The sequence below is a fragment of the Hippoglossus hippoglossus genome, chromosome 21 (genome assembly GCF_009819705.1).
Source record: "Hippoglossus hippoglossus isolate fHipHip1 chromosome 21, fHipHip1.pri, whole genome shotgun sequence".
Classification (NCBI taxonomy): domain Eukaryota; kingdom Metazoa; phylum Chordata; class Actinopteri; order Pleuronectiformes; family Pleuronectidae; genus Hippoglossus; species Hippoglossus hippoglossus.
This window is the reverse complement of record NC_047171.1, coordinates 21,312,096-21,335,580: the sequence shown is the minus strand read 5'-3', so window position 1 is coordinate 21,335,580 and position 23,485 is coordinate 21,312,096. Positions and strand designations below refer to the sequence as shown.

The following is a 23,485-nucleotide window of genomic DNA, read 5'->3' as shown; positions in this document are numbered from 1 at the left end:
AGTTCTTGAGCCTTGACTCGAACTGGGAATGATTCAGACCTCAACAGTTAAGACGGGTCAAACATTTAATCTCTGCTTTCTTGTTGCGATCTAACAGCAATGTTTGGAAAGTCAATATATATCTTAGTGACAAAACAAGAAAGATTCAGACTTTTTGTTTTTATATGACTTGGGGTTTGCTTTTTGCTTGTTTTGGCCATGATCCCTATCAATAACATGGGACTCACCAAGTCAACTTCTTAGATCTGGGATCACATAGATTTAAACAAGAAACACAAGCTGTCAGATGATCGTAGGTTGTAAATGAATCCATTAACTTCTTACCCAGTTGTTCAAAGATCCATCACTGTTCAACAAAACACAGGTTTAAACTTAAATCTGTAGTTTTACTTTCAAGTAGTCTTTTAGATTATTTGTTCTCTTGTGTGTCTTCCCGCTGGACTTATCACCCTGTTAATGGATGACTGTACAGTATTAGATTAGACTCAAGTTGTTCTAAACTGGAAATTTGCTTTAAAGGAAGGTTATATATAAACAGATTCTTGAGCATATGAAGAATCTGGAGGCGAGGGACAAGATTTTGGGCCCGGAAGCCTTCTGGTTTCTTTTTCTGGTTTGAGCAATCACATTTGAGCAGGTGAACCGTCAGTGTGGAGAGCAAAAGAGGCAGAACACATTGACTGAAAGGCTTTTTAATTTATATTTATTCATATACAGATAGATGTTGATATAGAGTTTAGCCAAAATGTCATCTGGACCTAAAACACTTCAACAAAAAGTATCGCTGTTTGTGTTTTGTGTGGAGAAACGTTCGACTTCTGTGATTTTAAAAACTAGTCGGAGTCTTGGATATCCAGAAGCCCCAAAATGTTGCCCATTGCCCCTAGAAGCTAATTAACGTCAGCCAATGGCTCAGTGATTGAAAGAAGGTAAAAACTCATGTATGTCATTGTTTCTTTTCTCTAAAATGACATTTATTTGTAGCAACATTACTCAAGACAAATTAATGTCAGTGTGAAAGCAACACAAATAAAGCAGATACTTTAATATGATTATGAAACATCTGTGTGAGAACAACAGGTCGTTTCCTCCCCGTTTCCCTTTCATCCAAACACGCACACGGTGCCCGAGGCCAGCCGGTGTTTGTACTCGTAGAGGTAGTAGGAGGCTTGAGGGAAGTTGCACTTCATCTCCATCCTGCCCGGAACCACGTGGACCGCCACGCCGGAGCCCAGCCCCTCCTGCAGCTTCTTCAGCATGCGGGACGCCAGGTAGCGCCGCGCCCTTCCTGGGTCATCCTCGATGGAGGCGTACACTTCAGGGGGTGGGTTTGGGATCTTCCACTCCAGGTCCACGATGAGCTGATGGATACGACTCTTGTCCAGTGAAGTCGGCGTGTCACGGTAGCACGCCACCACGTGGGGGATTGGAGCGTCAGATGTCACTGACAGCAAATTGTTGGGCGGCTGCTCCACCGGTGCTTCTTCCTTTTCTTCTTCTGTCTCCTCGCCCTGCTCGTCATCCAGAGGTCCCACAGCGGGGTGGAGCATCACCGCCCAGCGCAGCCAATCGTAGTTCTTCTCCAGGGTCTTCAGGATGCCCGTTGCTGCCTCCTCAGGTGGTGCGCGGTTCTGCACGGCTTCATTTAACTGTAGCCGAATATCCCCTTCCGCCTGCTCCAGGAAGTATCCCAGGCAGCGGCCTCCCATGTTCTTCATCTTCCTGTAGAGGGCGCCCATACGGTCTGACCAGGTCTTCATCAGCAGAGCCTGATCTCTGCCTGTCAGAGAAGCCTGCGTGAAGAGACACAGCAGACCGGTGCCCAGGACAAAGTTTACCTGTTGAAATAAAGAGAAAAGTGGTCATAAATAGTTTTTAAAATGTGTATTTCCCTACAGGGAGAACCAGATGGGTTATTTTAATGCATGAATACTACTGAAAAGTGTTGAACATCCAGAAATTCTTCAAGAGGTCGTTTTGAACTAAAAGTCATTTTCGAAACACACTGTTAACAACATACTGGCAACAATACACACAGATACACTATGTTGCACTTTTTGTTATACTGTCCCTGTCCGTTGGTTGATGATTGGTTGGTTGGTTGATAGTTGGTTGATGGTGGGTTGGTTGGTTAGTTGATAGTTGGTTGATGGTTGGTTCAGAGTTGGTTGGTTGGTTGATAGTTGATTGATGGTGGGTTGGTTGGTTGATGGTTGGTTGGTTGATAGTTGATTGATGGTGGGTTGGTTGGTTGATGGTTGGTTGGTTGATAGTTTGTTGGTTGGTTGATAGTTGGTTGGTTGATAGTTGGCTGATGGTGGGTTGGTTGGTTGATAGTTGGCTGATGGTGGGTTGGTTGGTTGATGGCTGTTGGTTGGTTAGTTGATAGTTGGTTTATGGTGGTTTGGTTGTTTGGTTGGTTTGTTGATGGTTGGTTGATAGTTGGTTGATGGTCGGTTGGTTGGTTAGTTGATAGTTGGTTGATGGTTGGTTCAGAGTTGGTTTGTTGGTTGGTTGGTTGTTTGGTTGGTTGATGGTGGGTTGATTGGTTGATGGTTGGTTGGTTGGTTGATAGTTGGTTGATGGTTCAGAGTTGGTTTGTTGGGTGGTTGATGGTGGGTTGATTGGTTGATGGTTGGTTGGTTGGTTGATAGTTGGCTGATGGTGGTTTAGTTGGATGGTTGGTTCTAAGTTGGTTGGTTGGTTGGTTTTTTTGGTTGGTTGGTTGATAGTTGGTTGGTTGATAGTTGGTTGATGGTGGGTTGGTTGGTTGATGATGGGTTGGTTGGTTGATAGTTGGTTGGTTGGCTGATGGTGGGTTGGTTGGTTGATGATGGGTTGGTGGATGGTTGGTTGGTTGATAGTTGGTCGATAGTTGGTTGGTTGATGGTTGGTTGGTTGGTTGGCTGGCTGGCTGGCTGGCTGGCTGGCTGGTTGGTCGGTTGGTCAGTTGATGTTTGGTTGGTTGGTTGGTTGGTTGGTTGGCTGGCTGGCTGGCTGGCTGGCTGGTTGGTCGGTTGGTCGGTTGATGTTTGGTTGATGGTTGGTTGGTTGGTTGGCTGGCTGGCTGGCTGGCTGGCTGGTTGGTCGGTTGGTCGGTTGGTCGGTTGATGTTTGGTTGATAGTTTGTACTACGCATAAACTATTCAACTGATCCTGGGATCCAGACAAAGGGGCAGATCCCGGATTTTTTTTTCACTGTAACATTTTGGGATATAATACTTTTTGACATTTTCACCACTTTCCCAGAGAATAATTAATGAATCTTGTTGAAAAAAATCTGATATATTAAGGGAACTGATATCCTTGAGTGTGTGTAATTTGCAGTAGCTTGATTTAATTTAAAGGGACTGTTTGGCCTTGCGGAAGGGATGCGCTCTACTGAGTGCCATTCTAGTTTCAACAGTCATCAGAACATGTTGTGTTTTGTTGTTTGTGGTTGAGACACTGCTGGCCTGATTCCCCAATGCCAAACACATCAAGTCGCTATTTTTCAAATTACTGTTTAGGACATTTTTTGAATTAAGGTCTTGATAATCCCTTCTCTGGAGCAGAGACATGACTGTACCTGACAGTCACAACACCGGAACATAATTTTAACACATTTTAATTCGTGAAAATTGGATGTTCTCTTCTGCTGTGGTCCCATTTGCAAATTTTGGCTGAAAACAGGTCCAGTTCGCATTACAATCATATCTTGTACAGCTGTAGTACGTTGTCTATGACACTGTATTGTCTTTAGTAATACACCAAGCCATCTGGGATTTTTTGGCTACTACACTGACCTTAATAGTGTTTCCAAATCTCATTTTTACTGCAGAACAGAGGCTGGTGAGACTGATCGCTCTCCTTTAGATAAAGCTCACAGATGTCCCAAACTCATTTCAAAGAAAGAGCGCCACCAAAGGTTATCCAAGGTTAACTTAACAGCACAGAGCCTGGTGGCGTCTGCTGATTTTTGGTGGAGATAGAGCAACCAAGCTTTACGGATATGAAAATGAATGAGACTGTGGATATTATTTTAGTTTTGTATTATTCATCCTATTTAAAGTGTACTTTAGAATTTCTCCCCCCCAAAAAAAGAAAAGACCACGAGAGTTCTTGTGCCAGCAGGAGCGAAAATACCACATGACACATAAACTTATCACCTACAACCTGTTTATATATGATATGATCCAAGGTTAAAGAAACATAGTTGTGGTTGCTTTGCTTAACAAGGTCAGGTTCTGCAGTGTGACTTTGATCGCTGCAGTCAGTTGTAGACGTCACTACAGCTTGGTCTCAGAGCCTGTCGATTCCTCAGCTCATTACGCAGAATAAAGTTTGTGCCATTGTATTGTTTATTGGATCGTTTCACTGAGGATCACTTTGACGGCAGCGTGAGGGCAAATTTTTCAATTACTTGCCGCCTCAGTGGAAGCACTTTGCTTTTATCTTCCCCCGTGCATTTATGCAAACCAGGTCATAGTGCACACAAGTCCTTGAAAGAGCACTGCACAAACAAATCACTGCTCCAGCACCGAGTTCAAGCAGAAATTGCTGCAGCATTAAGGCTAATCCAGCGAGGCTGGCTGCCTCACACACTAAAGCCCCCTGAAGTGGAATCTAGACTGATTTGAGTTTCTAAGCTGAAAACACCCAGTCCTTACAACAGCTGCTTTAAATGAACAAACACTTGGTAAATAGTCCTTACGCTGCCCTCAGAGTGATCTTTGCATCATGTGTAATGAGGGTTAAATGCTGGTCCAACGTACGTCATGCCCATGATTATCAACTCCGACAAAGAGGTTATGTTTTCACCCCTGTCCCTTTGTTTGTGAGCAAGATTACACAAAAACTACTGGACAGATTTCCACAAAACGTGGTGAAAGGATGCGGTATGATGTATTTGGTGCGGATCCGAACCAAGGGGCAGATTGAGGAATTTTGTAATCACTTTCTTTAACATTGTGAGATTTTGTGAGTTTTTTTTTACATTTTTCTTGATGTCTCAGAGAATAATTGAGGGCTCCTGATGAATAAAATCAGACATGTTTAGGAGAGCGATATTCATGAATGTGGGCAGCACAGTGATGCAGTGGTTAGCAGCGAGAAGGTTCCCAGTTGGTTTCTTGGTTCTTTCTGTGTGGAGTTTGCTGAATTGACGGTAGGTTAGAATGTGAGAGTAGCAGCCACGTCCCCCCACGGGACCCTCAACAGGATAAACTAAATAATAAACTAAATAAAAAACTAAATAAAGATAAAAAGGATAGATTTCTTTAACGTTGCAACATAGGCTGTTTTTTAACTGTTTTAAACTTCCTTCATTTCTCAGAAAAGAATTCATGAAACTTGATGAAAAGAATTTATGAGTATGTGCAATCTTGTGCAGATCCAAATAAAATCTGGATCCGGTGAATTTAAATGTGGTGTCATAAGGGGACTGTCCGCGGTCTGCTGTGCGCCCTTCTAATATTTATAAGGTAATTGCATAATTGCTTTTACATAACAAACAAGCCAGCGACTGCTGGTTCTGTGTGTGTCTTGCTCGGGGTCACAGCAGAACAACAGATGGACTAATGGACAAACAGTGACTTTTTTTTTTAAGTGAGTGAACCATCCAGTTCTTTGTGGGTTTTTTATGTAAGCACAATGTGAGTGCAGACAGAGAAATGTTTCCTTGTGTTGCTCTCAAACCTTTTTAGTTACACCCCAGTTATGCAATGTTGTTTCACAGACTACTTAAAATTCCTGTTTAGAAGTTAAAAGCCTACACAGTTCTCTGTTGTATCTCCTTTTTGGTGGATGAAAAAGAATTAGTTTTTACAACAGCAAAAGGGAAGTTGCCAACTCAGCACACAAGAAGACACTAGAAGGTCACAGCTCCGCAGTATTAAATATTCAGTTTATTTTCATACCAACAAGATAGATGCAGCCTGTTTCATTCCCCACAGGACCTGGATGTTTTTCTCTCACATTTATCTCTTTGGTCTGGGAACTGAATATTTAATCCTGTAGCTGTGCATGCTCCTCGATGCTTTAACTGAGCAGATTTGCATTATTTTCCTAAAATTACATCTGAAGTAGCTACTTGATTCCTGGGTCCGGTGTCTTTAACACGGGACAAACAGATGAGAGCTTTACTGCATCTCAGATTAAAGACATTTTTATTCCTACTCTCATTTGTGTACTTGAGAGCGTTGGATGGCTGTGTCACCTCAGGCCTCCTCATGGTGTAGTTAAGCAGGGGTGCATGCTTCTGTATAATGACTTGTAAGGTAGGACAGAATTAAACTTTAACGATGCCTGTAGGGAGATGAGGTAAACACACACACACACACTCACACACACACACTCCCCCCCCCCCCCTCCCCTGCACCTTCACCAACCTTGACGCAGAACTCCTTCAGCTCCCAGCGTTTGGGTTTGCGGGTCAGTATGAGCTGCTCCAGCAGGGTTGGCTGGTCGGTCAGCGCTGACACTCCCATCAGGCGGTTGTAAAGCGCTGTCAGCTGCCTCTCCAGGCGGTGGTCATGTACGTACTGCAGGAACACCTCTGTCTCCTTCTTGGTGAAATCTGACTGGGCCCTGACCTGGAACAAGAGGAGATAAGAGGGTTTTCTCTTGAGATACAGGGGTTGAGGAGGCAGGGGACGGATCAGAAACTTCAATTAAAAAGATATAAGATATAATATGAATAAATAGCTGGAGACAGACATGCATCGGCCCCGCACCTCTCATCAGAGCAATCTCTTTGTGTTCATTTTTGTGTTTGTAGTCATTTTACGTCTCTTTGTCGTTGTGTTGTGCATCTTGTTAAGTCATTTTGCATCTTGTCATAGTAGTTTTATACCTCGTTTTGCATCTCATCTTATGTCTCTTTGTGGTCATTTTGTGTTTCTTTGCATATATTTGATTGCCTTACAACAAATTACATCAAAAGTCATTTCATGTCCAGTGGGCTTTTGCAAGAATCCATTTATTATCCAAACAAGTCTACTATCCACTCGCTGTACTTACACCGCTCCCCTGATTCCCCCCTCAAGCCTTTGGTGGAAGTAGAAGGTAGAACAAGGTCATTGGCAGTCGTTAAGATTTGGGTTCAATTGCTGATGACTGTGTTTGACTCTTCACCATACAGTGGTTAGCTGTCGCTTCACAACAAGAAGGTTGCTGGTTTGTATTCCAGCTTGGCTGTGACCTTTCTACCTTTCTGTGTGTGTGTGTGTGTGTGTGTGTGTGTGTGTGTGTGTGTGTGTGTGTGTGTGTGTGTGTGTGTGTGTGTGTGTGTGTGTGTGTGTGTGTGTGTTTCAGGTTCTCTGGCTTTTTCTCCAGAGACAAATTTGACACTCTAGATCGATGGTGTGAATGGTTGTTTTTCTCTGTTTGTTGGTCCTGTGTTACGCTGGCGACCTGTCCAATGTCAGCTGGGATTAGTTCCAGTAACCCAAACATGATCCTCAAAGGATAAGTGGTATAGATGGGTTTGGATAATGGATAAAACTAAAACCCACATCCTGCTTTTGAAAGGGATTCTAAGAATAAATAAGTTAGTTTTCAGAGCTGACACTAACTGAAAATAATGAATGCCAACTCTGAAGTGTCCTTGAAAAGACAGACACACATTCTAACAATAATTAATCCTCCGTCCTGCACAGCCACTTTTTCTTCTGGATTTCAGCTTGTTCATCACATATTTCTCTGTTTCTCGCTGATGAAGAGTCACATTTTCTTTCACATTTCTCACCCCGGTCGAACACTCACAGTGAAATGATAATAGTTCCTGTTTTGAAATAATTAAAACAGAAAAATAAAAGGCATAAGCCTGTTAATGCGAAGGCTGCTACGACTAAACAGATGCTTGGGTCATACATCTGGTCATATTTACATAATGCACTCTGCATGATGAGGCCAGTCAGTCACGAATCAGGAAAATTGGCAGAGTTGGTGGTGTTCATGAAAACTACAAAAATGTCTGTCGGGTGAGAAAGTTGATCTGGAGTTTGTTCTCGGACGAGTCAACATGGCAATAAAACCTCTGATCCCAGCATCAATCAAATCAATTAACAGCATCAGCTCTGTTGTTTTTATTTAAAAAAGATAAATTCAAATATTTCTTCATGGGAAATAATTTGATTTGATTTGTCCTTGAGAAGAACCCTGAATCCCTACCATTCCCATGGGCTTTCTTTCACACTGTCAGAAATATACACTGCAATCGGTCTTTCTGTCTTTTTAAATAAATACAGAAAACTGTAATTTTTTAATCAAGTTATGGTTTGTTGTGTAAAATGTCAGAAAATAAGAAATTCCTCAGGGCTGAGGAACAGACATTTTCACATTAATGAGGGTGTAATTTTTAAATGTATCTGTAATACAATCAGTCAATAATCAAAATAATCATTGAATAATCTGATTTATCATTTGCATGTAATTTTTAACTTTCACAGCACTGTGTGTGATTTAACTTTTAGGTGTGACTGTTTCACATTCTCTTAACCTTCACAATAAAACACTGAGAAGCAGATACTCTCCCTCCACAGTAATATTCATATATCTGTTTACTCAGTCTAACTGCATGTATGAGATTCAGGGACAGGCTCCTCACCGCTGTACCCAGCTGGTAGTAGACCACCGCCAGGTCGTCCTCCAGCCGGTGGACCTCCTGGTCGTCCAGCAGGCCATGACCCGACACCCCCAGCTCCTGATCGATGTGGTCCAGGTTCTTCTTGGCCAGATCCATCTCCTCTGCTGAGGCACTGCCGCCCAGGTAGGAGCAGATGCCCTGAACGAGGACCCTGAGCCACACGCGCACACACACACACACACACACACACACACACACACACACACACACACACACACACACACACACACACACACACACACACACACACACACACACACACACTCCCGATTGACTTGTGTGATATGAGCAATGACAGATCACCATATAGGTTGGAAATGCATTGGAAAACATTGCTTTCTAAACAGGATGTGGAAAATGGAATGTTCTCTCCCAGTTTTCGATCAAAAGGACTCACTAAGAAGTTTATGTCACATATATATAGAGAAGGTAACTCACCTCACAGTTTGCATGTAGCCCACAGGCTCCAAAACCTTCCCAAACATCGCCATGGCTCTGGAGCTTTGTTCCAACAAATTAGCTATAGAGAAATATTACACCATTAAATTCACCTTCCTGATGAGTTATATAAGTGTGTAAATTAGTACCAGTTGCGTTCTCTTCGTGTCTCTCACCTCAGTCGTGCTGCGTTCAGGTTTGTACTGACCTTCACAGTTTGATCAGTATTTATACACTTAGTGTATCTGATAAGAGATCTACACACCTACTGTTCTCTCTGAACTTGATGGTAAAAGAGGGAAATGATGCATGATAGGTGTAAATTTATATAGAGCCTGACTCTTTCAAATATTTAGAGGTACATTTATCACTCCATCATTCAGTCTCTTGTGGGGAAGCTCAGATGTACCACTTTATAGGCTCTTTTGATACATTCTGTAAATATAGGGAAACCAATTCTGGATTATTATAATAGTGTACACACAAAAATAAATGTGACTGTAACTGATTATCTTATGTCTCTCTATTTCAACATGGATTTGTTTTGTTTCTGCTTCATTCTTTTTTTCTTTTTAATTAACATTCTTTTTGTGATGGCCAGTCTCCTACGGGGTTAGAAAAAAATCCAATAACAATATTTGAATAGTATTGATAATGATAACTACATGTGCTGCCAGATATCTTTGTTCACCTTTCTGCAATAATTTTTTTATTGAATAATAATCATAATCATGATTATTATGATTATTATTCAATTAAATAATTATTGCAGAAAGGTGAAAAAAGATATCTGGCAGCACATGTAGACGACATCTTAAGAATTAGATGGAATAACTATATAAACATTTACACTGATGGTTCAAGGGATCCAGAAAGCAGCAGAGTGGGATTTGGTTCATACATCCTCCATGTGCAAATCTGCCACATGGGATTTCAATATTCTCTGCAGAATTAGTTGCTTTATTGTGGGGGCTGCAGTGGGTGGAAGATGGAGGCTGGAATAAAGTTGTCCTGTGCACAGATTCATTATCTGCCCTAGTGGCATTGGTGAGGGGAGAGGGAGGCAGAGCTGGGCCGGATAGATCTTAATGAAGGTCTCTAAATTGGAGAGGCAGGGAGGGGTGCCAGCACATGTTGGTGTTGAGGGAAATGAGGTGGCGGATAAGGCAGCGAGGACAAGTTTGGGCAGAAATACAATAGATGTGCAAGTGCCATTTGGAAGGATGGAGTGTCGTAGTATCAGTGAGAGGCTCAATCAGATATGGCAGCGAGAGTGGGATGGAGACAGCAGAGGAAAAAAAGCTATATAACTTCCAAGCATCAGTTCAACCTGACAGTAAAATAACCATGACTCAAATGGATGATATCAAATTGTCACGGCTAAGGCTTGGGCATTGTGGACTGACAAGTGGGTTGGTGCTTGTGGGGAAACACAGAGCTGGTAATTATGTGTGCTTATGCATGCAGTACTATTCTGTACACATATTATTGTGACTACTGTGGAGTCCTGGAGTCTGTGCAGCAGGTTTTGATGCATTGCAAACTCTATGCCAAAGAAAGAAAGGAATTATTTATAGCATTAGGCAAACTGGGGAGATGTGAATTACCTTAAAACTACAAATTTATATCACAAGACAACAATTTTGAGGGCCTAAACTGCAGTGATGTTTCCCTACCGGTGGGAGGCAGCAATGTGGTAAATAGTGCCTAGTCTGCCGGAGAGAGGAAGAAGACACTGAAGCCGGAAAAAGCTGAGGCGCCAAAAACGAAACAATTCTCCAAGTTAGAATAGATGTAAACAAACGATTATTTCTGTGTAATCGAGTTTATTAGTTAACGTTCAGACTCGTGTGCGACCATGGAGCCGACGGAGAGGTTCTTCTCCAGACTCCGGAAGCTGGCGGTGACTCTGGAGTCAGAAACCACCAAACTCCAGGAGTCTTTCGATAACCGCGAGAAAAGCGAGGTTGACAGCGGTGAGAGATGGCGTCCAGCTCCTTTAAAGTGTGTTTAAATACTTCAGTAAACTTCAATATGTCCACACCACCTCCTTCTCTTTCCAGAAACCACCGCGAAGGCGATGCGAGCATACCACGAACTGAACGGCGACGTCGGGAACCTGAAGGTAGAAACTGTCCAAACCAAAGTCTGTTCAATAATCTCAACACCCACAAATACTACAGTAAACTGTATTACAAGTACTCCTGTCGTCAGCTTTGTTAAATAAGTACTCATAACTTCACTAAAAGTAAGAATACATGAGTGTATACATATATAGTGAGTGATTAACCATGTGACTAGGCTGCCAGACTGCCACTATGTTTATCTTTATTTGAATTTATATATTTTATATCTCTAGTCTTGTATTTTAGGTTTTATTCTTACATTATACACTTACATCTGCTGTACCATAGTTTTACAGGCTCTGTTATTCTAATGCACAAGTTTGCATAGCTTCAGTTATTTATCCTTATATTTGGCTTCAATCAAAATCTATTATTAATCTTTAACAATAGATTTTTTATACACTCATATGTTTTTGTAATGTCAAATCTTCCATGTTAAAGTAACTAGTAATCATATCTTATCAGAGAAGAAGTTCAATGCTTCTTTCTAGTGGAATTTTTGTATAAAGTACTGAAAAATGTAAGCAATTACGTAAACTAAAAGTATCTACAAATTGTACTACATTACAGAACATAAGTAAAAGTTCCTATTTCTTGCCTTCTATTGGCTTCTTTTTTTATGACATGAATTTGATGGCAGTTAGTAGAATTAAACATTTTTGTCAAAGTAGACGTTATAGTATAATTAACTGGTTCTCTAGCTACCTGCAGAATTAACCAAAAGGTCCTGACTTAAATGAGATCAGATATTCCTTTATTCGTCCCACTTTGGGAAATATCCCTTATAATAATTTGTCTATGAGTGTGTTTACTCATAAACGAATTACTCCTGGATTTGTGATTGCCTGTCATCACTGGTAATTTGACTAAGGCCTCTCTGTGAATAATGTAATTTCATAAAAGTAATATTGATTGATTAATTAACAGTAGATTATTAGGGAAATACATTTTTAGCTGCAGCGCTAAGTGGCAGCAAATAAGAAAAGAACATTATCTGCGACGGATTAACACTTTTCCTCATTAAGTATAATATGAAATTTCTACATATAAAAGTTTTTTAATGTTACATCCGGCCTGCTTCCAACACACCATTTTTATAATGTGTCAGTTTTGTGACGAATACCTCTGGTCTGTCCTCATGCAGGGGCAGGTCCAGGATCAGATGACTCAACATAAAGCGCAGGAGAATGAGGTGAGCAGCTTCATCAAGGCCTGCAGAGTGATGGAGCAGAGGGTCAGTCAGGACATCCAGACTCTGAAGGAACACTGGGAAAACTACGGCTACGAGGCTCCCAGAGATGCCCAGAGACGAACCAGTAAGTCACCAGCCGGCGGATGACTGCACAATTTGGTCCAGACTTTCTCTGGAGTTTGCCTTTCATAAAGAAAAGGTTTTTGTGTCTGTCGCGTGTTAGAAATGTCATCAACACACCCACTCCCTCGAGGTGAATCCTGCTGTATTCTCACATGGGCGTATTCTGACATTCTCCAGGATCGTTTTACTAGGAGGCTGGTCAGAGAAACCCAGGAGACTCTCACTTGGACATTCTATTTTTAACCAGCTGCACTCAAACTGTGTTATTATTGTGACCTTTTCTTACACAGAAGACAACCACCAGGACTCAGATACTGAAGAATTAGCAGATGAAAGTGAAACTAAGTCAGCAGAAGAAGAAGAGGGAAGCCAGGAGGAGGCTGGAGATGATCAGGCCTCATCATCTCGGACAATGGGGCCACCGCCCTTCACTGACGTGATGCGAACCCCGCAGCTCTCTGACTTTGGTCTGTCTGAGATTCTGCTGAAGAGAGGTCTGGCTGGGAGAGAGTGGTGCTCTGAAGTGCCCCCCATGCCTGAGATAAGACTCACTCACCCTTCACTGAGCACGCCCACGCCACCACCCATGCCTATAACACCCAAGCGTGCCCTGCGGATGGATGACACCGAGCTTCAGAGTCCTCAGATGCACAACTTTGGCATCTCCGAGCACACAATGTGTCTGTACAACGACTTCACTATGAATCTGATCCAGAAGAACATCGACAAGCCTCAAAGGTAAAGGATGAGTATTAGGAGCATAACAAAATATGTCCAGTATGTGATCTTTATTGACCTCTGCTGGGAACATGCATGATTTGCAGCAGTACTGTCAGAGGTCTCTCAGGAGTCCATAATCACTGCTTATTCCTACTTTATACAAGTCCTCTGCTTTAACAGATCATCACAAGACAAACCTGTACCACCCTTGGAATCTCTAAAGGAGAGTTTACAGACTAAAGGTATGAAACTATTTTGATGACAATCCTTAACTGACCTTTACCTCTGTTTTTTCCCGTGAAGGGATTTATTTTCTGTTCTTCTACTATATTTCTCTGATTTTTCTCATACCTTTTCTAAACACTTCCAGAACAATACCTATTTAACATTTGTAATTTTCTAACTCTAGAGCCAATAAAAAATTAGATCTGGTACCAAAATGTGTTTTACATTGAGAAATATTAACATGTATTTTTCGAAATAAATGAATTAAAGTCTATCTCATTGAATTTTGACATTCATTAAATAATATTCTAAAATGTCACCTAAGAGTATTACTGATGATGACATAGCAATGCTAAGATGCTTTTTTTTTATAATGCTACTTATAATGCTACTTATAAAAACTTCACAATCCTCCATGCGTGAAAAGCACTGAAATGAAACATGTTTGCTGTTCCCCCTCATATGACATTGCTCTTGCCATCAGCAGAAAACTTGGAGTCCCCAGAACTGCCTGTGTTTTGCACCCAGGGGTTCAAAATCAAAAAGACAAACAAACCAACAGCAAACTGCTCCCCAGCAGCGTCAGGCAGGGGTGACCCAGAATCCCCCACTCGTCTGGGACCCCTGTGTACCACCCCTGAGGTCCCCGCTTTTCAAACACCATACTTGAGCCGACTTGTGAGCACAAAAAAGGTATGAAGTGTTTGTGTGTAATATTTTTAATTAGTTAATTTGCTCATCCAGACTGGCTGAAAACTTTCAACTCAGAGTTTGTGCCTCTTGCACGTGTTCGCAGAGCGCAAAGCAGCCAGAGCCTATCAGCATGCAAACTGATGATGACGGCCACAGCTCCAAACCTTTGACGCCAACTCATAGCACAGCAACCGGCTCCAAACGCATGTGGGAGTACAATGTGCCAGAAATATCCATCATGGGTGAGGAGGACAAGCAAATGCCAGAGATGCCCAACCTGGAGTCTTGTTTGGGGAAATCTCTACAAAATGTACGACCAAATGATTTTTAGCCAAATAGCAAATTGATCAAATCCACAAAGTTGAATTTGAACCTCTGTTTAATGTGTACATGCCGTTTTTTTAACCTGTCTCGTCTCTACCTCCCAGAGAAGTGCGAAAATCCCAAGGAAGACTGGTGTGCATGAACAGGTGACGGAGGAGCTTGCTGTTAACAGCCTGGAGCTGGACGAACCCACCCAGGAGTTCAGCTTGGGGACACCTCGCATCAGGAGGGACTACCAAGAGCCCAGCACCCCCGAGATGCCCGACCTCAGCTCTGTAACACAGGACATCTGTAAAGTAAGTTGTGTTTTCCCATTAATGAAACTTCTCACAACTGAGGAGACCATACCTGTAGCTTTGTCTTAGCTGATTAACTGAAGACATTGTGTATTTCCGATAGTGACATGATAACCAGGGCCTTATTTTCCCTGTTTTTGGGTGTAAATGACTGATAAGGACAATAATCTTTACCTGGCCCAACTGGGCATTTATCCTCTTCAAAATATGTCTACTTAAGTGCTAGTTTTTTCCTTTTGACATGCTTAGATTGTTATTTTAAGTGTCGGATTCCTGCAAAGCTTGTTGTTTAGCCATCATGTCATTTTACCTCACAGAACTAGAGGGGGTTGCTGGTCTACTGCTACATCAATCAGTTAGTTAGTTCTTGTTATTGTTATTGTGTGTACGTTTACTGAAGTAAAATCTCTGAATGCTTCTTCCGCCATGAATATCACACAATTTTAATTCCTATCGATCATTTATACCTAAAACATTCAAAAATCTATTTTCCATGTAGAGTGATTTCTTTGTCCAAAGGAAGCTTTGGTTTTATGTCATACCTGCCTGAACAGACGTTAGATATGATTGACATATTGCTCAGAATATCAAAATCATATTTATATATAAGATGTAAAATTCAACTCACCTCTCATATGCTTATTTTGTTCATTTTTCTCTTATGATTTCTGTTCTGTAGCTTGTGTCCCAGAGTCAGTTGAAAAAGACAGAAGTGGCAGTTGTGCAACCAAATGTCAGGACACAAAAACATAAAAACAGGTAAAACTGCTCTGAAAAGTACTTTTTATAGATTCTCCCGACTCAAATGTAGTAGATTCAAAGATATTGAGTTTTATGTTGAATATTTTTCTAGTTTTGGGGAGTTTTGAGGTGATTCGCTTTCTGTTCTGTTTATTTCTAACTACGATTCATGTGTATTTCCTTCCATCTTGTTGCTTCATTTCCTGATATAATCCAGGCATGCAGTCTACAAATCAAAATTTTCATAGTAATGCGTCCTCTCTCCAGTGCTCCGAGTCTGTCTGCGGTGTCAGAGAGCGAGTTCCAGAGTTTACCACGCTACATGAGGCAGATGACGCTGTCCAACCTCAACCAGGTCGTCCACAACATCAACAAGTTCACAGCAGAGTTTCCAGGTCTGTGCCACAGTCATTGCCCTTTTATGATTAAAGCAAATATATCAACGTTTTGTCTAAATATCCTCTTCGAGTTGTAAAAGATTTAGAAAACTACATCATCACCCCTTCCAGACTAAACCTAGATTAATCTGTTATTGGATACATGAAGGAGACAAGTTGGATGTGAGAGTGAGACGTTGAACCTGATGTTGTAGAAACTGAGAAAGGTTCTGACGCAGCAGGGCAGAAATAAGAGCTGGTGTGTCGGTCAACAGTAAGAAAACACCTTGATGCACATGAGTGGTCATAATACTATCATACAGGTAATTAGGTACGGTGCCCAAAATATTTGCAAAATAGTGAACACAAACTAAACCAGACAACCACCAATAGAGCCCAAATATGTTGGTTTCATAAGTACTGGAGGAAAAAAATAAGACTCATTGATAGCACTTTTACAGTTCTAACCACTTCTCACCGTTTCCTGTTCTGTGCTGCCCTGCCCTCTGCAGGAGAAAAGACGGAACTGAATTTGGAGGAGCTGAAGAGGATTACCAACGTAGGGACCAAGACGCCCGTGTTCGTCCTGTGTCTCACCGAGCTCAAGAGGCTGCAGCAAGTGGGGGGAGCCAAGAACAACGCCGTGTACAAACTGAGCGCAAATACCTAACTGCTGCTTGAAACTGAAATCTAGTTTTATCTCAACTCACAAAACGCTGCTCATACAAGTTGTAGCTGCCGGTTTCTGGTTTTCTCAATTTGCACTAATGTGAGTTTATTGATCTGAATATAAATTGACTTGTATATAATAAATCCTAACATTTCTGAACATTGTTTGGAAATGTGTTCTCCAGAGGCTCGTGTAGCATATTTAAAAGTTTTAGTTAAAGTTCTGAATAAAAGGTGATAGAAGTATTTACTCAGTATAAGTGCAGCTGAACTCTAGTCTACAGCATTAATGAATTAGGCCAAAATAGGATAACCTGTTATACAATATACAAAGTGCCAGAAGAAATGTAGTCTTGTAAATGTAAATATTGTCAAAACCTCGGAACCTCACAAAATATTATGTTAACTAACCGTTAAAACCACTAAAACAAAGTGATGTCACCAGAAACGGTCCAATTAGATTGTTGAAATGTAAAGGACCATTAAGGACATCACATTTCATTTTCGAAGTTTACCCTTTTTTAATTTTTTACTTGTCTTAAGTACCTGCACTTTACTTGTTTGGCTATTTACACCATGTTAACATTTATTTGCTAACATTTAACATTCGTTGTATAACTGCATGACCTCACCGTTTAAGTTAACCCAGATGCTCCAATCACATCGTTGAATGCAAACAGCCGTTAATGATAAAGCTACCATTTTGTATTTCTTTCCTTATGTCCCCCTCCTTTTGTCTTCTTCTTTTAAGTAATTATGGTTTTTATTATGCCGCGTTCCATTAAACCTCGGAAGTCGGAAGTTACAACTGGTCGGAATTTCGACTCGGGAGGTCAGAGGAACCTCACAAACCCGGACTTCGAAATCCAAGATGGCCCCTCCATATATCAACAGCAGTGAAAGCTGTAGTTTTTACTGTTTATTAGCACCGCTGTCATTAAATGTGTCGTACACATAGTACTGTCCAATTTCTGTCTGTGGGCGTTTTACCACTTTAGCATGTGTGAAATGCCGCCTAATGCGTTATTATGACCAGTTTTGTGCTCACAATGGCTCACTGGCATTGATTACCACTCGGAATATTGGGGTGGGAGGTCATTCCGAGGTTTTTAATGGAATGTGGCATTGATTTGGGTTCACCCGGGGGTCCACACAGGCTAGAACCCCCACTGGTTAGTTATTAATCTAAAATACATTTGACGGCTAGAAAAAATAAATAATTTTCTCTATATGCGACTTTTCGTACTTTATTCCTATTTGTTTTACTTCTTTCAACCACCTTTCACTTTTCCACCATATTTACATTTATTTTTCTAAACATTTAAAACCGCATCAGTGTCGACGCGTGAGTAAAGAGTCAACTGACGTCACCCCAAACGGTCCAATCAGATCGTTGGAAGCAAACGAGCATCAATGACGTCCCTACCATGTGGTGTCTTTTTTTTTTTTCTTTCCTTTTGTGCCCTCCTCTTGTCTTCCGCCATTTTGGGAGTCAAACGGCCACTGAGCGGGCCCCGCTCACCTCCTCTCCTGCTCCGCGCTCCAGACGATGGTTCACACGTGTGTGGTGACCGGCTGCAGGAACAGGAGGACCCCGGGCACCGGCCTCTCCTTCTACCGCTTCCCGCGGGACCCCGACAGGAAGCAGCGGTGGATCGAAGCTGTGAACCGGGAGGGCTGGATCCCTAACGACGGCAGCAGACTGTGTAGTACTCACTTCATCTCAGGTACTAAAACATAGACTGAATATAAAGTACCAAACATTGACTGTATATAAAGTACCAACCTAAATTTTTTTATTAAAGTACCAACAGTGGACTGTATATAAAGGTACCAAACATGGACTGTATACAAAGTACCAACCGTAGACTGTATAAAATGTACCAACCATAGACTGTATATAAAGTACCAAGACTGTATATAAAGGTACTAACCGTATATAAAGTACCAATACTGTGTATATATATAGATATATATCTATTTATATATACTGTGCGTTTTCTGTCTCTTATTATTCTTAGTTTATTTATTATCTTTCTTATTCTGTGTTATTGTATTTTTATTCTCTTGTTTTCTTCAACATGTATTTATTCTGTACATGCACTATTTCGGAGAAAGTCTGTGTGATATCTTGGTCTTGTAATAATTTGCTCAATGTCACTTTTGTATTTTTCATCAATATATTGTTTCGTTTAGTTTAAAATCATACATATGTCTCATAACTGTTCATAACGGCAGCTATAACTTTACTTTAATTTTCCCCCAGGGAAGATTAGACAGATCCTATATCTAACCATACAAAACTGTTGCTGTTATCAAACTGCTCCTGGCACTTTACGTGTGGGACAATGTACCAGCTTAGGCAGGTAAAAACATGGCTGCATGCCCATCATAATTAATCCTCAAACTACTGCCTGAAGTAGTACTGGGGAAAGTGCCAGAAATGGATACTTACATTATGCTATATTTTTCAGATTTTTCACCCCCAGTGTTTCCACATGCAGGTAAACAGGTGAAGAATCCACGTTCGCCAGATTATGTTCCCTCTGTGTTCACCACAGCTCCCTTATCCCCAGAGATGAAGGAGCCGGGTGCCTTGGAGATCCTGGACAAGCAGGAGGACCGTGTGGAGGCGGCCAACGCCTTGTTGTTCCTGCAGGGTCAGGGCAGCGCTGCGGTGGGTGAGCGGCTCCAGGAGGAGCATCCCGAGGAGAAGGAGCAGGAGGCCATCGTGGAGGAAAGTGCGTCCTCCTCCCTCAGCACTGACGATGAGGATGATGATGAATCTGTGAGTGACAGTAAGAAAGGAAAGTTCGATGCGGCGGTGAACTTCGAAGACATCCTGAAAGCCCTGAAGAAGGAAAACCAGGCCCTCAGGGAGTCTGTGGAGAAAATGTCTCTGTCTGAGAATTTCTTGAGGAACGATGCAGAGAAAGTAAAGTTTTACACGGGTTTACCCAACTACTTTGTCTTAGAGACTGTAATGTGGCTGCTGGCTCCGCACATGGACGGGATGAAGAACGTCCGGCTCTCCAAGTTCCAGCAGCTGCTGCTCACACTGATGCGGCTCCGCCTGGACCTCCGCAACCAGGACCTGGCGTACCGCTTTGGCGTGAAAGTCGGCATAGTAACCAGAACAGTGCACCAGATGGTCAACATCATGTCCTCCACTCTGGTGCCAACAGCCGTCTTCTGGCCCTCCAGAGCCGAGCTCCGAAAGAATCTGCCGGCAGCTCTGCGCACCTCCCACCCTGACTGTGCTGTTATCATAGACTGTTTCACCGTGCCTTTTGAGGAGCCGGTTTCCCGGGGCAACCAGCAGCAGCATCAGCAGCAGCAGAGGGCGGCGGCTACCTCTCAGGGTGCAGGGACAAGTCATAACGTGTTAAAGTACCTGATTGGTGTGGCTCCGCAAGGAGTCGTCACTTTTGTGTCCAGGGGTGTGCTGGGAAACGTCAGTGACAAGACTCTGGCGGAGGGTTGTGGGTTTCTCTGCAAACTGCTCCCAGGCGACATCGTGTTGGCGAGTCGCAATCTTGACATTGCAGATTCTGTGGCTGCACGAGGAGCCTTGTTTAAAATTGCTTGCAGCTACCAAGGAGAGACTTGTGGGAGCTCGGAGGGCTCACAGCTTGCAGATTCTTCCTCTGAGATGGTGAGTGTGCCGAGGCATGTGGAGAGGGTTATCTCCATGGTGAAGCGGAGATACGCCATGCTCACCGGCCCCGTCGAGAGCCCCTTCACCACGGCCTCCGAGCGCACGTCGAACCTGTCAACCTTTGATAAGATTGTGCAAGTTGCTTGTGCCTTAAACAACCTGTGCATCTCTGCTGCTCCACTAGAGTGATTCGTACAGAAACACCTAGTGATCCTTACTGCTGGTCAGGCACTTAAAATCCCTTTACTGCTTTGGACCTTATTTCATGTTCTCACACTTCATCCCTGTGTCAATACTACAGGATAACTACAGAAAGTGAATTTACACTAATCCACTTTAATTCTCGCTTAGAGAGTGTGTGTGACTCACTGTTACCTTGGGCAGGTTATACTTGGAAACGGGAGCTTCTCCCAAATCCAGAAACCACATTACTGAAGCCGTTTTCAGACATGACCTGCTGGTGAAATCCGGAGAATTGGCTACGGAGTTTACCCGCAGTTTTCCTTTCACACATGCACAACACAGAGGGAGGTTTTCTGCACAGATGCATTCACAACTGCATCAAATTCTCCGCATTATTCAGGCGAGAGGTGGAGCAGCCGGGTGCAGCAGACACAGGCAGGACGTGTGTGTCACCGCTATTTCACAGAGAGATATTTGTTTTTTTATTTTTGCGTCTGTCTGTCTGCGTCAAAAGCATCATCATCGACTTCTCCTGGATTTCTACGGACCTACTACTAGGAGGCCAGGTGGAGGGAGTCTTTAGAAACTGTGGAGCGTCTCACTCTGACTTTTGCGTTCACACATGCACCTCCTCCAGAGAAGGTATGGAGGAACTGCGGAGCTCAGTGCATGTCTGAAAGCAGCTTAAGATGTGATACCATGGGGTTATGCAACTCAACTGACAAAGAATTGCAGACTTGCAAAGCAAGTTATTTTTTTAGACCCTGAATTAGCCCTGTATGACTAAGATTCATCTTTTAAAGTCAACCTCAGCCATTTTTAAATACTGAGGTACAGTATATAAACTGCAGTGTGGGTGGTGCTGTCCTGTGCCATGCAAGAGTGCAAGTTCTTGTCACTCCCAGCAAATGCTACAGCAGCTGACTTCACTGATTATTTTCTCCCTTTGCAGGACACAATACAAAGAGATGCAGCCCAGAACAGGTTAGATGAAAAAGAATAGCATGCACAGAAGTGCAATTTCAGCTCCAATGCAGCTCTGAGATGAACATTTCTGCTGCTTGTTCATCTTGCAAGGACACCCACGTTATGGTTAATTATGGTTGGGATGAAATACTGGAAATACACCATTTTGTATACCATAATCTGGCATTTTCACACGCTTGTTAGCTAGAGTTTTAACACAAGAATACACTCACCATGGGATGATAAGTCTGGTGTTGATTTATGTGCTGGACTGATACACTGTATAAAAAGATGGATGACGTATCTCTACTTCCTCCTAAAATATCCAGCACATGGATGTGTGCTACATGGCCTATAATGCAGTCAGCCACCAGGGGGCCATCAAGACACTTTTGCTTCACTTTTGGGGAGCTGTCATGTCCATCTTTATATAAGTCTATGTTGGAAACATTGACGGTTTATAAAGATGGACATGACAGCGGTCTTAAAGTGCCCCCTGGGGGCTGGCTGCCGTACATGTTATAAACTGCCTTCTCCATGTTAGCAGATGGGACATGTACCAAACAAAAAAGTTAAAGTAGACGTCAAATAAGTCTTTCTCAAAGACGTTGTATGAGGTAGTTCTATCACACAGATTTGTTCAGGTACGTTTGGTTTTAATTACTTATGATTATATAAAAACTTGGGAAACATAAAGATTGACTGCTGAAATGTCTCATGATTAGTTGAGCACGTGTATCGGTGGGACTTCAATTCCGTGGCATCAATAGACGAGATGCGTTGTCCATTTATTTTCTGCCACTGGGACCTTTGATGTGTAATTAAAAATTATATTTACCACACCATCGAGTGTTTAACAACATTTCTGCTTGTTTACTTTTAAATATTCAAACAATGTTTCTCCAAAATCTAAACCATTGAATACAAAGTTTCAGATAAAAAACAACATTGCAGTGAAGTTGTTGTTCCTGATGTTTCCAGATTAATTTGAAATTTATATACTTTGTTTTATTGTCACATAGAGCGGGACAAACTCACAGGCAAGCGCTTGTGTACTGAGAATAAGATCCATTCTTTTACGTGCTTCTGCAATTCTCCACAGTCACACAGCGTCAAATCATCATTACAAGTAATTGGAGCAAATAGGGTTATGAAAGGAAAGATTTCCCGAAGGCGACCAGTGTTCGTTCTGGGATGAGACAGCGCAAGTGTTGTTGATGAGGTTGTTCGGCTGAGCGCGTCGGCCTCGGAACTCTGAGAATGTACGTTTTAATTTGTGACCGATTAATTCTCATCATCGGCTTTGTTCAATGTGTTCGGCTCTAATCGATTGTAACCGCGCTGAACCATGACTACATACCACTGAGAAGAGTACAAAGCTGGAGGCTGTTTTCAAGACTGGTTACCAGCCACTGGAATGCTGTTTTTAAACAGTTTGTCTATCTTGGCTCCTATATGGGCTTTAGTGTTCTCATTTGAAATGAAAAATATGTTTTGATTCACAGAAAAAAATAACTTCAGTGTAACCTGTGTGAAGAAACCACGTTCGTTGAAACGTGTCTTCTGTTGTCCTGCGTTGCCGCTGCCTTAGTTTGTAAAGCCGCTGTTACAAATCAGCCTTCTCTACAGATCTTTATTTCTGCATCCTATAATATGCTTTAGACTGTTTTTCTGCTTTGATTACGAAGCTAAATGTGCGTACACACTCAGCACTGAAGGGTAAATCATCCTTTATCACCGCTCACTCAGATCTGTGTGTGTACAGTGATAAATGTCCAATTTCTATTTGGTTGTACGTTACTCCCCCTTGTACCATTTAATATGTACAAACACCAAATGATGTCAAATGGATGGATTGTACATTTCAACAGTGGTTCTTGTGCTTTGGCTCAGCGCCTGTATTTAATCAGAGAAGGTTTTTCGCACATTGAGAAGCTTGATCCAGCGACAAAGACAAAACTGTGTCAGTTCTGGTGCACGGCTTTAAAAGATGTCCGGTTCATAGGCATGTTGTGGTACCCCAAAGTGGATCGTGCCCTCTGTTCTCAGGCCCCTGCATATTCGTGTATGTGACTGGTTGTGTTTTTCATGTGTTCTGTTTCCATTCCTTGAGGTTCCACATCAAACT

General features: G+C 42.2%; 3 protein-coding genes across 9 annotated transcripts; 2 read left to right on the top strand and 1 right to left on the bottom strand.

Moving 5' to 3' along the window:
- Window positions 1-133: 133 nt before the first annotated feature.
- LOC117754584 lies at window positions 134-12,363 on the bottom strand. 2 transcript variants are annotated; one of them, XM_034573555.1, is made up of 4 exons: window positions 12,314-12,363; window positions 8,588-8,777; window positions 6,369-6,572; window positions 134-1,838 (listed from the first exon to the last, which is right to left on the bottom strand). In XM_034573555.1, exons 1-4 carry the CDS (start codon window positions 12,328-12,330, stop codon window positions 1,104-1,106), a joined length of 1,146 nt encoding a protein of 381 aa, XP_034429446.1. In that variant the 5' UTR covers window positions 12,331-12,363; the 3' UTR covers window positions 134-1,103. The 2 variants fall into 2 exon arrangements, with proteins under 2 accessions (XP_034429446.1, XP_034429445.1); XM_034573554.1 differs by lacking the exon at window positions 12,314-12,363 and adding an exon at window positions 9,065-9,259.
- ska3 (spindle and kinetochore associated complex subunit 3) lies at window positions 10,758-17,782 on the top strand. Of its 2 annotated transcripts, none has more exons than XM_034573546.1 (11): window positions 10,758-11,040; window positions 11,128-11,189; window positions 12,335-12,506; window positions 12,796-13,243; window positions 13,406-13,467; window positions 13,938-14,143; window positions 14,247-14,453; window positions 14,572-14,763; window positions 15,443-15,522; window positions 15,772-15,899; window positions 16,394-16,736. In XM_034573546.1, the coding sequence occupies exons 1-11, from the start codon at window positions 10,923-10,925 to the stop codon at window positions 16,549-16,551; spliced, it is 1,833 nt and encodes a 610-aa protein (XP_034429437.1). In that variant the 5' UTR covers window positions 10,758-10,922; the 3' UTR covers window positions 16,552-16,736. The 2 variants fall into 2 exon arrangements, with proteins under 2 accessions (XP_034429437.1, XP_034429436.1); XM_034573545.1 differs by having other exon boundaries at window positions 10,777-11,040; window positions 13,935-14,143; window positions 16,394-17,782.
- A 238-nt stretch (window positions 17,783-18,020) lies between these two features.
- Window positions 18,021-21,662, top strand: LOC117754583. Of its 5 annotated transcripts, XM_034573551.1 has the most exons (3): window positions 18,021-18,277; window positions 19,025-19,054; window positions 19,127-21,662. In XM_034573551.1, exons 1-3 carry the CDS (start codon window positions 18,100-18,102, stop codon window positions 20,395-20,397), a joined length of 1,479 nt encoding a protein of 492 aa, XP_034429442.1. In that variant the 5' UTR covers window positions 18,021-18,099; the 3' UTR covers window positions 20,398-21,662. The 5 variants fall into 5 exon arrangements, with proteins under 5 accessions (XP_034429442.1, XP_034429444.1, XP_034429443.1 ...); XM_034573553.1 differs by lacking the exon at window positions 19,025-19,054; XM_034573552.1 differs by lacking the exon at window positions 19,025-19,054 and having other exon boundaries at window positions 19,112-21,662.
- Window positions 21,663-23,485: the final 1,823 nt, after the last annotated feature.